Source organism: Echinococcus granulosus, assembly GCF_000524195.1.
Source record: "Echinococcus granulosus chromosome Unknown EG_S00016, whole genome shotgun sequence".
NCBI lineage: Eukaryota > Metazoa > Platyhelminthes > Cestoda > Cyclophyllidea > Taeniidae > Echinococcus > Echinococcus granulosus.
The window spans coordinates 727,704-741,730 of NW_020170396.1; the positions used below are offsets into that span (position 1 = coordinate 727,704).

General features: G+C 44.2%; 1 protein-coding gene across 1 annotated transcript in view; it reads right to left on the bottom strand. All coding sequences in view use genetic code 11, as the record gives it.

Annotated features, from left to right (window-relative positions):
- Positions 1-1,816: 1,816 nt before the first annotated feature.
- Positions 1,817-14,027, bottom strand: part of EGR_03214 (hypothetical protein) — a gene marked incomplete at both ends in the record, with an annotated part of 30,344 nt that continues 18,133 nt past the window's right edge. Inside the window, 10 exons of the mRNA XM_024492463.1 lie at positions 1,817-1,847; positions 2,501-2,617; positions 2,691-2,869; positions 3,406-3,627; positions 5,855-6,547; positions 7,693-7,771; positions 8,403-8,466; positions 9,776-9,894; positions 11,109-11,625; positions 12,752-13,096. Coding sequence (XP_024353137.1) covers positions 1,817-1,847; positions 2,501-2,617; positions 2,691-2,869; positions 3,406-3,627; positions 5,855-6,547; positions 7,693-7,771; positions 8,403-8,466; positions 9,776-9,894; positions 11,109-11,625; positions 12,752-13,096 — 2,366 coding nt within the window. The remainder of the gene's footprint in view (positions 1,848-2,500; positions 2,618-2,690; positions 2,870-3,405; positions 3,628-5,854; positions 6,548-7,692; positions 7,772-8,402; positions 8,467-9,775; positions 9,895-11,108; positions 11,626-12,751; positions 13,097-14,027) is intronic.

Genomic DNA, 14,027 nt, shown 5'->3' on the forward strand with positions numbered 1-14,027 from the left:
TCACTATCACCGCACGAATACACAGCAGTAATGTTTCCTTACGCCTTTTTCAGCATGGCAGAGAAATTTAAGATAATCTGTGAAATATATTTAAAGGGTGTTATAAAAATTTCCCGCAATTCTACATTTCTGTTGAAAAAAATGAAGGCAGAGGGTATGACATGCGACTGTTTCCATCTGACACGCCAATCACTACTGGTCTTTATCGAGAGGCTTATTAAGCCGTGGCGTAGTTTTGGGATACAAAAAGCGTGACGGAGGCACAAATTTCGTTTATGAACAGCTTGTAAAATGAGGAAGCCGTCGTGCTGGTACGACTAGCACAGAGATATCCAGATATCCGGTCGAGGCGTAAAGGACCTCGAAGATGCTCCATGAATACGGAATAGTAAAAACTGTAGAGATCCTAGAATGGCCAAATGTGACTAGTGGGCGTGCGTGCGCCCCGATTCATGCAAGTCCTAGTTGACGTCTAGGGCCCCGGCAGAAAAGTGAAAATGACGCTCAGATTTTATGTAATCGAAGTGGGAGGTTCCGAGATATTCAGCTCATGGTTATTATTTAATGCCACCTCTTTGGTTCGCTCACAAAACCCTTAGGAGGAAGCTTGCCTGCGCCAGTAGCGTGAGAAACCTCTACTGACAGCATTGGAAGAAAAACGTGGAAATCATTTGAAAGCCCAACGCGTATTTGTTAGCGCAGTAAATCGAAGGAAGCAACTAACTTAATGCTGAAGTACTAATGATCACCATACAGTTTATTAAACTTCAAACAGACGCTCCGTTTAAAATCAGCTATTTCAGAAATAAATACATAAATAGCGTTTTAGACATTCAAAGCAGCAATCGATATCCTATGGAAATCGTTCCATGGCAAATCACGTTATTGAAATCGTCCAAAAACCGGCGGTCTGTCGCGAACCTTGGCTTATCCTAATTAGTAGTGAGATCCATCCACTGAGATTGTGAAAGATCCTGTGGGCCGAAAGTTGTGTGGAAATTGCCACACGTGAGATAATAATGCTCCTTATAAAATATTCCCTTATCTGGTTTAATTAAACCAATTTTTCATTTCTTTGATGATTGGCGGATTTTGCACAAGTTGCGTGGACTCCTTCCTTTCTTTCGTATTTAAAAATTCACATAAAATTAAAACGTTTTTTTTCTTCGCCATTTCAGCTCAAAATTATAAGTGTGTGGAAAAAAGTTCTTCAAGGGGGGATACCCCATTCGCTACTTGATTATATGTTAATTTGGCGGTTGGAAGGGCTCAAAGTTTAAAGGATTTTCAATGCTCGGAAATGCCAGCCACATTTAATGCGCATTAGACAGGACCATAGATAATTCTACCAGGTGCTCTAGTATTCCGAGACCACACTAATACCACTGGTTTTCAAACTTCTCAGTGTAAGTATGGAAAAACCCCAAGAGTAACCCCAGTGTAAGAATTTTCCTGAAAGAATTATGAGAAAGACTGACATTCGGTGGTGAATGACCGAGCCACACCTCCTGCCCCTCTTGATCGTTGAGTGACGTTTGGTCTCTTTACCGTCAGCTTTCCTCAGGTAACACGGGCATCTCCCCCTGAAACGAAAACGAGCGCAGAATAAACGCTCCATCCTTCAAATCAATTAAATTTAATTAGTTCAAAATCAATTAATTTTATCGATCAACAACAGTTGGTCAGTCGGCACTTTTAATCGCTTTACTCAATCGTTAGTTAAAAAACCAGTCTCGTGTAAAACCCACCGAAAAACTGAAATTCTGCTAACAAGACTCATGGAGGAATTGAACAACTTTTTCGGTAGGAAACTCCCCTAGTGGCCATTCATGGCTGCTGAACTCCGGCTACAAAGTGAGCAAAAATAAATGCCAAATGCCGCATTCGATCACTAATCCAGATCACGCAAAACGCAGCGTCCAAGCTTTAGAAAGCATTGAATGGTAGAGCCACTGCAATTTAATACTAAAAGAGATTTCGTGACTTTCGGTCACGAATGAAAAGCCTCGTCAAACTAGAAAAACCTCTGATACTATTTTTCTCGCAACTTTAAAAATCAGTAAAAAAAGTCTATTCCTGAAAGTCTGAGCATTCATCTGTCACAAAAATTACCCACTCTGGCAGCATATTCAGAAGACAATGGCACTCGATCTAATGAGTTGAGAATAGGAACGCATGTTTATCAAAAAAATAATTGCACGGGCGATGAGTTTACCGAAGGAGATCGAAAAGGGGAACAAAAGAAGGAACCATTAACTCATTTCCCGCGAATGCTAAATACACGCGGACTCGCAGAAAGAGAAAGCGAAAGTTGACTGGGAGCACAATGCGCGGAGGAGGGTGGGAATGGGAAATTGAAACATGGGAGAAAAAGACAGAGACCGCTACTTTGTACAATCGCTGGTAAAACACGGCCGGATATGGATGGAGCAGGCGATCTCTGGAATGGCTCTTGCGATCTGGTGGAGGGATGTCATGGACTCTCAATTATTAACACTACCGAGGGGGCTGTTGGAGAGGGGAGTCGGTGCGGTTCCACCACCGCACCATCGGCTCAGCCAGAAAGATCATCAGAAGAAAGACCAGGAGGCAGACGTTCAGCACGATCGCAGAACCCCTGTGAGGCAAAGCAATAGGTATCAGTCCACACCGAATAGAGCAAATATTCATGCTATCCACAGGTCACGCACCGGTTGTTGGTGACAGTGGCACCGGCATTAAGGAAGCGAATAAGCATTTGAATGAGGGTGGTGACGAAGGCAACGAGAGAGACGACGAGGTCTGTCAGGGTGTTGGCAATCGATCGCAGCATCTGCGGCTGATCCCGATCCAGATTTGATAGACGTTCACACTTCTCCAGTATCATAACCTTAAGGGAGAAGCAAAGGGGGTAGGGAATAGCCTGACATTTACGATGTGGGGAGTTAAACCAAAGAGATAATTAAAATGTGCCTTAATTAGCATGTGCTAATTACTATCCAACCAGAGTGAGGCTTTGGTGAGTAAAATTCAAACAAACAATTTATAAGAAGCACGCTTTACGTCGTCTTCAGGTGGACAAAATTTGCAAAAAAGGAAACCGGTAGCAAAGAGAACAGGGAATACATTCACACCAGAACCCTTCCAAAAAAGATACGCATTCCTCTATTAATATAATCCATTTTAGTTGCTAAAACTCGCAAGCTCCACACCAATATGATTTTCCTATTAAAAAGCTGGGGCTGGTGAGGGAGGGAAGGAGGGGAAGGAGAAGACTTCTATCGCACCGCAGACATATCGTCACGCCACTACCAGCCAAGCATCTCATCCACCGAAGGTCCAAGGTGCCTGTGCTATTCACTGCGTTTCACGGGAGAGCTAATATTCGAAGAGAGTAAGAATTTCACTTCACAAAAGAAGACGCACCTTGTTGCTAAGTGTGGTAAACATGTCACGGAGGTCACGAGTCTCAGTGGCCAGTTGGTAGTTGAGGGGCTCAAGCGCGTGCTTCTGCTCGTTGCGTATTACGATGAGGTCCTGTTGGACATGCTGCCGCAACTTCTCTGCTGAGGCATCCAACTGCTCCAGTCGCGCCACCGCGTCCACTAACTTCTGGTTCTGCACCTCCTCTTTTGTCTGCATGTCTCGCTGTCAGGGCGTACACAAAGGGAAATAGAACTGTGTGTAAATAACAGCAACAATATGTTGGTAGAACTCTTTCAGTCTAGCCATCGAGCTATCATCAAAAGCTTTCTCAGACCTAGACCATTTTAGAAGTACTTTGAGCCTCTTCATTCAGCCGAAGATATCTTCGTTAATGTTCTTTCAATGCCAATTGTAATCCTCCTTCTAACCCCATAAAAGGCATCAGGATCTATGGGATTAAATTCAGTCAAGCCGATTTGCAAACCTTAGACAAATGATAATGAGTTTAGCAATAATAGAATAAGTAAGGGATGTAGGCGACTGAGAGATGGTCATTTAAATTGTATATGTAACTACCATGCGGGTCTTTGAAGGCTCTTTTAGCCCCACTCAGACACCCTGTGTTCATGCTCCATTGACAGCACGGCAGATAACTCCGCTTTCGGTGGGCCGGCCACCACGCCGAAGTGTCAAAAGGCATGCTTTATGGACTATTAAATATGCAGTGACCCATAAAAAAAGGACAGTCTCGCCGATCCAAATTTTTGCAGTAATTTATGACCACGACGTAAGGACTCGATATCCCTCCTCACGCTGCTTTGAGGCAAATTTTCCTACAGAAGATAAATGGCAGAACATTGTCTGCACGCCTTGTTGCCTAATTAAGCGGTCGGGAGTACTTAAAGTTGTTTTCGAGCATTTAAACCAAGACTGCAGAAACCCAAACGTTTTTGATTCACTCAAGAAAAGGTTTTGCATTTTTCGGATTTCAAATATCTTTGAAGCTGAAGTACCCCGCAAGTTATGGAAAACTGCAGCATGAAATACTGAGGAATCCAGTTGAAGGTGATTTAAAAGGCAGATCGTTAGAGGCATGCTGCTGCGAGATTTTAATTAATTCTTTCGAAGTTCGCATCATCCACCCACTCTGCGATTTAATTCTCCTATTATGCTTTTATACACCCTCTCCATGACAAGTGAAAACGCTTGCTTCTCGCTGAATGTGTCGATTTAAGCATTCAACCTGACAAAGAAAAACACCCATTTACGCCTAGAAGTAGAATAGGGAATTTGCAAACTCCACACAAACACAGCTACCAAAAAAGGGAACTCAGATGGCACATGCGAGCCATCAACGCAGTAGACCACTTTCCCTAAAACATGTGGCTTTAAAAAGAACGGGCGAAAAGTTCTCCTGACAGTTGAGGCAGAAACACCATTTTCACAATGACAGGTTGGAATGAGCACAATCCCGTGAGCAAAAGAAACATGAAACTAAAACCATTGTTTAAAGTCCTCCCGCCTTAAAAAGGTCACCACCCTTTATCAGTGGGTTTCAATAGTAAAGCATTCTTCGAAAGCCATTATATAAATGAATCAGACTGCCCATTTAACTTCGAAAACAAGGTGCAGCCATTCGCCAGACTGCTCTTCTAAGAGTGTGTGCACTAACCTTACTGGTGATTAAAGCGGCTGGTGCAAGTTGGAATTGAATTTACAATATTTCCTGAAGCCCTTAATTTACTAGAAGACTGAGTTTATTTTTCACGCTTTTCAGAGGTAAACTCATGAACAAGAGCGGTAATACATGGCTTAAAATAGGGGGAGGGCACTGATTGTGATCTAAACACGCCAAAAAACTGTTCAGATTTAAAATAGCGGGTCAACACTTGTAATTCTTTAAAGTTATACAAGTCTCCTGCCATCTGCCCCATTTGGATTGTCTGCGTGCTAGGCTGCTTGTTGTCATTTTCCTTCAAAATAATCTGTGACATTTTTATAGTCGTTTTATCTGAACATAAAAATTTTGAGGTACAGTCAACGCCAAGTGAGCTAAAGTTCTTTGGACAGAGGAATAATGAAGACATTAGCACTAAAATTTGAAGAGAGCTGGACAAATCTGAGTGCTGGAAAATGCTAAAACTGGTCATGTGGAATGATCTACAATCAAAAGGAATAAAAATGGCTCATTCCAGTTGTTTATTTTTTCTTAAAAAAATTCATAGCAGTAGTTCATGTTTTTCGCGGCCAGAAGAAATTCGTAATGAGTGGCTTCAGTTAACAACAGCCGAGTAAAAGATTTGTGGCGGACGAAAGACTATAGACAAACTAGTCACACACGTCAATGAAGGCCTTGATACTCGCATTCATATGAAAGACACAAACCTCAACCACGGTGCTAGATCACAGGGTAAGTCTCTCAGTGGAGAAATTAGCACTCCAAACTCACCCGCAGAGCTTCAACTTCCACCGTGATGGAGTTGACAATGTTGCGCGTCTCTGTGAGATCCAGTCTCATAATACCAAGCTCCTCGCGGATCTCCGAAGTGAGTTTCTGTTGTGCCTCAGCATGCGCCTCGAGGAGGGTCTGAATCCTCTGATGAAGCATCACCAGAGCCATCGCCACGTTGTAGACAGACGGAGGTGAGGAAGAGGTGGGAGGAGAAAGCTGCAGACCACCACTGCCACTACTTCCTGCTAGTCCCATTCCCATCGTCGACGGCCCGTTTGTTGCAGCAGCGGCGGCACCGTTGCCCCCTGAGTGGATGGAGGCGTTACCCGAGGAGATGACAAGAGGGTTGCCGAGACTTCCCCTCTGTAAACCGAAAAGAGCGGCGCCGGAGCCCGCGCTGCCCCCACAGAGGACGTCGACTACATCGAAGACTTTGGAGATGGTGGTGTTGGCAGCAGATGGTTCTTTCGCGTGCTGGCCAGACGACTGCGGTGGAGGAGGATGGGGAGGCGGGGAGGAAGAGGAACCGACCGCTCCACTCTTCTCGCTACCCGCTCCAGAGGTAGCCCCCGACTCACCCATCTGATGTTGATGATGAGACCGTTGATGCTGCTGTTGTTGTTGTTGTTGTGAGAGGCGAGAGGAGACGGAGCCTGTGTGACTCTTCTTCGTGCCACTGGCGTTCATCTCCTAAAATGGCAAATAATACAATGGAACAATTTACCCATCAAACGTGCTGTTATCACGCTCTTTGAGAAAAACCAAAAGCATAGAAACAACAGCTAATGGCTACGAGATTGTGTGCAGGTACCACTTCCTCTCCTGAAACCGCATCAACGCGTAATGACAAATGTGCCTTAAGGCGTGTCGAAACAAGAACCAGCTGAGAATGTATGCGCTTTCTGATTGATGATGAAAAGCATGCCAACAATGACGAAACCCTGCAATTTCGACAACGTGTCCAAAAACCGGTAGAATGAACATACCCTTCTTGTCGCGTGACATCGACAGAGTGGCCGGGTTATAAAGTAAATGGTGGGAGAAGGCGTGGAAACGTAAACATCAGGGTTATTTATTCATGACCGCTGTTCGCGGCCTAAAAACACGTTGATACATGAATTCGGAATAACAAGGGAAGGATATAAAAATCCCATTAAAGCTACTAATTCCGAGGATTTTTTTAACGGACCCAAATAAGTTGAGGATTTGACCCACTTAGGACACAAATGCTAAAAATAGAAGCAAAAAGCGTGACCTTTCATTTTATAGTACAAGTAAAATATCAAAATCGGCCCATATCTTCAAAGCACCAAGATAATGGGGAAGCAGATTAGCTGGACACAAAGAACTGAAATTCACTGCGAGAACTCCTTCAGTGGTGCAATAAAGGCGACAAAACTTTGCTTTTAAACCAGTATCATAAATTTGCAAGGCGTCTAAACAGAGTTCCAGTGAGTGGGTGACTGCCAGGACATTTCTTCGAACATCACGACATTTGAGTAAACACAAGGCCGAGAAGTGTATGGCAATGTGAAGGACATAACTGTGAGCCTTGTTATGGGGCGGTTGACTGAAAACCAAGATAAAACGACTACTTTCTGCAAATTAATGAGATTGTGATTCAAAACAGGCAAATCCGGTATCCCTACTACTGTTCTCATGGCGCAAATCACATACAAATCGATCTTAGGGAAAAAGGCAAAAGTATGGGTAACCTACATAGGTAAGGGAATACGTAATTGGAACCGCATGAGTCCACAGAAAGTAGCGTTACTTCTAGCAAAAAGAAACACAAAGGAAACAGTTAACAACCAAGGACGTAACCAGGAGCTCACCCAATGTGGGGGATGGTCGGTGCCACTGCTGCCCCGTCTATTGGATTTCTTCCATTTGGAAGACGTGGATGCACCGGCGCTAAGGAAAAGAGGGTACGTTTAGCTACCTTTATTCAAATATGCCATAAGTCCTAGTTACAAAAAGGCTAACAAGTACCTATTCAATTCCTTTGCTCAAGGGACTTATGGTCGATGTAATCCCGTCAATTCTGCGTACGCTCTACTAGCAGCGAAACCACTTCCACCCTTTCCATCTACTGTCCAGTGATGCAAGCTGAGCTGTTCCGATTCTTCCAAACCCAGATGGCGGAAAACGGAGCTGTACCATGAAGTCACTTATTCTTGATGCTTACACCCAGCAGCCATCCTCCTTAGTTCTAATCCTCCGATTCAATTAACAGATGAGTACAGGAATTTTTACGCCGAGGTTCTTTCAACTCCAGTAAATCTTTAACTTCCTGCTTAACACGTCCAAGGACACGAATTCCGTAAACTGCCAAGGGTCCCAATAAACCCATCATCTTGGCCCAGAATTGTAGTTGATTCAAATAAGAAAAGTGAAGAAACATTAAGTTGGAAAAAATGTTTAACCGGGAGTTTTTCCACTGGAATGAAAACCGTGGACTGCACGAATAGCCATTAATACTGCATAAAAAAAAACATTTGGTACATGAAGGTAGGTTAGCTTTGATTAAATGAAGAATACGTACTTCGGGCTCATTGCCCAAGCATTCAGTGTGGAGGGGACCTTCTTGGGTTTCGAGGAGGTATCGTCTGTTGGAGAAAAAAGCAAAAAGTACAATGCACACTCACGTGGACAGGTGGAAGATCATGCTAGTTGGCAGGAATACATAAAATTATGCGAATGAGCGATTTGTCCTGTGGAAAAAAACTTGACGTGATCAAGGCTTTACTGATAGGTAAATGCCAGGTAAATGGCAGTGCCGATGACACGAACAAGGAGAACCTTGAAGGCCTAGAACACTAATCTCATGCCCAATCTGAAAGGCCTCCTTCAGTGATGAATGAGAGAGCGGTAAAGATCAAAGGAAGAAGTTTTGCTACTTCAAACAGCAACACAGCGGAGGAGGAGGAGGAGGAGGAGACCAGTTGTGATAATCGCAATGACGGAAAATGGAGGGAGGTAATAAAAGAAAACAGATGCAGCCCATCATTGATACATACCTTAATTCACAACGATGCGAGGGTTATTCTGCACTCATTCTCCATATGGTAAAATTACGGTGAGTCCACGTCAATTAAACGTGCTACACTGTTAGTTGATAACTGAAAGGTTGACATATCAGGCTTGATAGCATAAACAGGGACAAAGTGGAGGATTCGTAGAAGACAAATCTCATTCCCATTTTATCAAATCGTACAAATGAACACATTATTGGAGGCTAAAAAAGGCAGGAAACGACAAAAGCGACTACCCGGGGTTGATGGCTAGTACAAAAGAGGAAAGGGCCCAATTCTGACAACCACTACGATGAGGAAAAGGACAGAAAAGTGATAGGAAAGTGTAAGGATCTTTGAACATCACCTAGAAGGAGAGAAGGATGGCGCATGATTTCAACAGCAGCTTCGAAATTGGGAATAACATTTTAAACACTTTAATTTGCAACACATCGAAGGAGACCACTTTGAGTGATCGCGTTGTTGTAAACTACAAAGGTATTGATAAAGAAGATCGAGAGCGAATAAAAACTTCAGCTCACTGGGAGGCGAGGGATATTTCACATTTACTTAAGAATCGGGGATGACATTCCCAAATATCCCGCACAAGCAGTGTGAAGGAGGCCAGTTATGAAATTACCCTGTCCTAATCGTTAGTCATGGATGGCGGAAAAACTTACTGCTGCAAAATATAGTCTTCAAGAATATAAACAAGGATAGACGGAAAAAATGAATAAACTATAGAAGAAAAGTTGCAACGTTCATAACTCAGGAAAGTGAGAAGCAGTTTTCAAGCCAAATAGAAGGATGAGAAACGGCCACTCAAACCGAAGGCATAACGGCTACAGCAGTTGGAGTGACAAAAAGCAATGTAGCAGACAGAGGACAAACGACAAAAACTTACTGAGAGTGGTAAATGCGGTTGTCGTGCGGAGGTGCTCCTCGCTGGCGGACTTCTTAAGGGTCGGACGGGAAGACGCGTGGGGTACCTCGGATTTCCGACCAAAAGGCTTTGTGAAGAGCCTTCAAGGCAAGGCAAATCAAAGGTAGAAGTGTGGACTGGGAATCACACGACCACTTCCTCTCTCCGACCGGTTCGTAGCTTGTGATATTATCGAGAGTTCTCTACTCCGGCCAGTCAGGAAATGAGACCCATGGGCATGCAAAGTAGCCCCCAGTCTACTACACACCTGTGCTTGGCAGGGTCGGTGGAAATGTGTGGATTCCTGTCCACAAGACAGAGTGATGCCAAATCACACGTGTGTGGATAAGAGGCCGGTGTGCCTGTGACTACATTTGGCAATAGAGTTGTACACTGAAAAAGTTCAAGGGCCCAGCTTATTTGTTTCAACGTCACCTTTATTCAACCTGATTAATTAGCCACTGGAAGGCGGTTAATCAAGCCTACGCACCATTTACTGGCACAACATTGTAGCAGGGACAAAGCTCACAAATGGACAGGATTACCTACCAACGCAGTAGATACCCGTAAACAAGAATAAAATCAAACCTCAGTAACTAGTTTATTTTGGACGGGACAAATCAGTTTATAATGAACATAGCCCCGGTAAAGTACCGCATTCAAAATAAAGGCTTAGACTAGCTCACCATTACATGATGGGAATAGTCACCAATTACTTGACCGCTTCACCAAACCCATAAGGTAGATAACTACTCTTGAAACGTGAAGCCTTCCCGATCTAGAAAAATTCGCCATAACATCTTTGTTCTTGTATGATGAGCAATTTCAAAAGACCCAACTACGACGATGATAGCGGTGACCAACGAAAATGGCACTATAAATGATATTTGTCAAATTTAACACTATATATGCCAGTTCAGGCAAACACCTGGCAGGTTTTACGCTACCGGATGTTGTCTATGCCTCCAGCCCCCAAGGCTTCAGCACAAAGCTGCCCAAGTAGACGCGGCTGCTAAGAGTGCATAAAAAGAGGGAAAGAAGACCTTGATGAAGCGAATGTTGGTATACCAAACGAATGACAAAAGAGCTCCTCTCAAACGCAGAGCGTGATAAGCCAATCCGATTGCTATCAAATTGAAGCTATCTTCGTTCCTGTAACACAGGAGCACAGTAGAACGCAAAACGGACCCCACCTAGTCGGAAAGCATTTACTTTTCCGGCCTCCCAGTTCTTTGACACGGACACTACATCGGTACTAGATGCAGCATGGATTAAGCATACCCGATCATGAAAGACAGAAGTGGAAGAGCCTTACTCGAAGCCATGCTTAAAAGCGCGTCGAGCAGAGATGAGGGGCTTCTTGGCGGAAGAAGAACGGTGTTTCGACGCTTGACTCGTTGTCGTCGATGAGGACTGCGGCTGTTGAGGCGGTCCAGAGTCATCAAGGAAGAAATGGGTGGGTAAGAACTGATCCGAGCACCCACTAACAGGGCGGTTGCCGGGAACACCCAGAGAGGAGGAGGAGGGATGCATTGGCGTGATGCGCCTCGCAGTCATGGCGGCGATGGTCGACTCTAAGGTCGCAGTCGGTGGTTGTAACACCGGCAGGGTGTGCGACCTCAACGGTTTAGAAGAGGGAGGAGGCGAAGATGCTTCCACCTTGGTGCTGTTGTCTGTGGGAGAACTAGAGCCCGGTTTTGAAGGAAGAGTGGAAGAGGGGAGATGCTCTTGCCGCCTTTTCGCCTCTTGCTGCTGATGACGATGATCTGGCATGGATTGTGGATCTCCCATTGGGGTGAGAGCAGTCGCAGGAGTCAGGGGGACTGAAGTATCTGAGGCCGATAGAAGATAATCGATTTGCCACCTTTATTTATCTAGGTCACCGACCTATCTACTGATAAATTATGCACTCAAAACGTCGCATTAAACTAAAAAGACCCGAAAGCAAGAATTTTCGCATCGCATAATGTCTCTATTAGAAAGTCGTAGAGGAAAGTTCCTCTGAGAAAATGCGGGCACACAGGTGATAAAAAACTGCCTTCTTTGTTTTACTGCAGGATTAAATGTTATAGTACACTTTTAAACAGCCACAACCGTTTAATGGCCTCAGGAAGGGTAGAGGGGAAAAGATGTGTGAGGAAAATTTAACTCATACTTCCCGCAGTTATGAACAATAAGACACTTGGTGCAGAGGCGCGTTGCTAGGCTTTACTCGCTCGTATGTTCTAACATCGCTATGGGAGTTTGTATGCAAATTTTCAAGGGAATAGATTAAACACGTGTAGCTAAGGGCGAGATTTCCACGCCACTGTGAAAGCCACATTGCTTTACTACAAAGTGCGCTACAATGGCAATCATGAGTTGTTGTAGGTTAGTTCTCACGCCACAAAAAAGAGCTCATAACGCAATTTGGGGTGCGTTGAATAAGCATGAAATTCAAATATGAAGAGCCGCTTAAAGTACTGCTGGATGAGTACCATGGTTTACTACCAGGATCCGACTACACAACGATCCCTCAATATGCTGCTTTTAGTCAAATGTTTTTACGTAAGGGGATTGGTACATGTAACACCTGTGCTGCAGAACGCCATCCTACCCCTACTATTACATCCGGAATGAGTTTCTCCCTAGAGTTGTTTGCTTAACGATAACATGGTGTTTAGAGGGCTTATCCACCACTAATGAATTTTTTGGAGGACTTGCGACTACCGAAGCAGAAGACAACGCTGAAAACAATAAGGGACTATATGGTACATTAGCACGCTTTAAAATTTTATGCAACTATATAAGCTTTTCCAGTCACGTGACATGGCTACATTTACGTCATCTAAACTAGCAGTCTTCCAATACCTTTACACCTTGATAAGGCCCCCCTCCCAGGACCAGAAAACTTATAACGCCTTCAGAGATAAACTTTAAGAGGTGTAAGAGTATGGTGCGCAAAGTTAATCAACAGACCTGTATCCTCGACGGTCGTAAGGGTGGAGGATCGCTTGGAGGACTTAGTGGGGCGAGAGGGCGTAGTGGTGGCGGTGACGGAGGCGGCAGAGGAGGATGAGAGGACCTTGTTGGCTCGCCAATCGGTTTTGTTCGTATGCTGGCCCTCCAGATGAGATATGACCAGACGTTTCTCCGAGCGAAGCGCTTCTAGCTCGGCCTGGCGTTGATTTAACTCAGCTTTGCGCCGCTTGTATATTCGCTTAATCTCACCCACCGACAATCCGCCTTCTTCGCCTCCACCTCCCAACGCAACGTCATCGCCAGCAGGCACCAGCATCTGCTCCAGGAACCAATCGTTGAGCTCTGTTTACACAAAAAAAGGTTGGAAATGAGCGGTGCAAGAAAAGCCGATTTTGCGCAGAGTTGAAAAGCAGTGTTCACAAAATGAAGATAGATAGGTAACTCGAGATGCCGGAATGGACGAAACCGATACCAATTGGATGGGCGGTGAAACTGAATAATTCGTAATTTAAAGAGCAAATGGATGGCAAACGAGAATAAGTGTTTAGAGGTTGATCAATCGGGATAGCAGGTAATATAAGGTTGGTTATGAAACTTGACTGACTGTATAAAACTAAAGTTCCATGTCAATAATAAGTTGAAAAACCCTACAAAAAATAAGAAATTGATAAACTTGCAGCGCTTAGAAGTAGAACCAACATTATTGGGACAGGTTTGCACACAGGTAGTGAAAAAACAGAAGTACACAAGGTTGCTATTCGAAATCAACCACACCAATGCCCGGTTGTGTATTTTAACAGATTAGGCGTCGAATTATTGAGACAAACAGTTTTGAAAAATTACTGCGCCCGCAAGAACGGTAGGTATCATTACGACTGACTGTAGGAGTACCTTTTATAAGTGTAACTATTGCTTGCTTTTGAATCCACGAACTCGGGGACACCATGAACCAGCGGGAGAACGCTGTTAGCATAGTGTAGAAGTCGACAGGTTAGGAACATACTACTTGGGACAAGGCATGATTCATTAACCTCACCTTAGGAATCAACCGTTAGATAAACCTTTAAATGGACCAAAAATCTAGGGTTCAAACCAACAGAAATTAGCATGATGAAGGATGGAAGCTGTCGGGACTAGCCTTGAAACCATTTTTTAAAGAACGGAAGCCCCTTTTCACGAGGCAAGGCGATGTAACGACCACCAGCATAAAAGTCTGCTCAACGGTTTGACCAACATCACCAGCTCTTCTATGACGGATGCAATCGATGGAAGC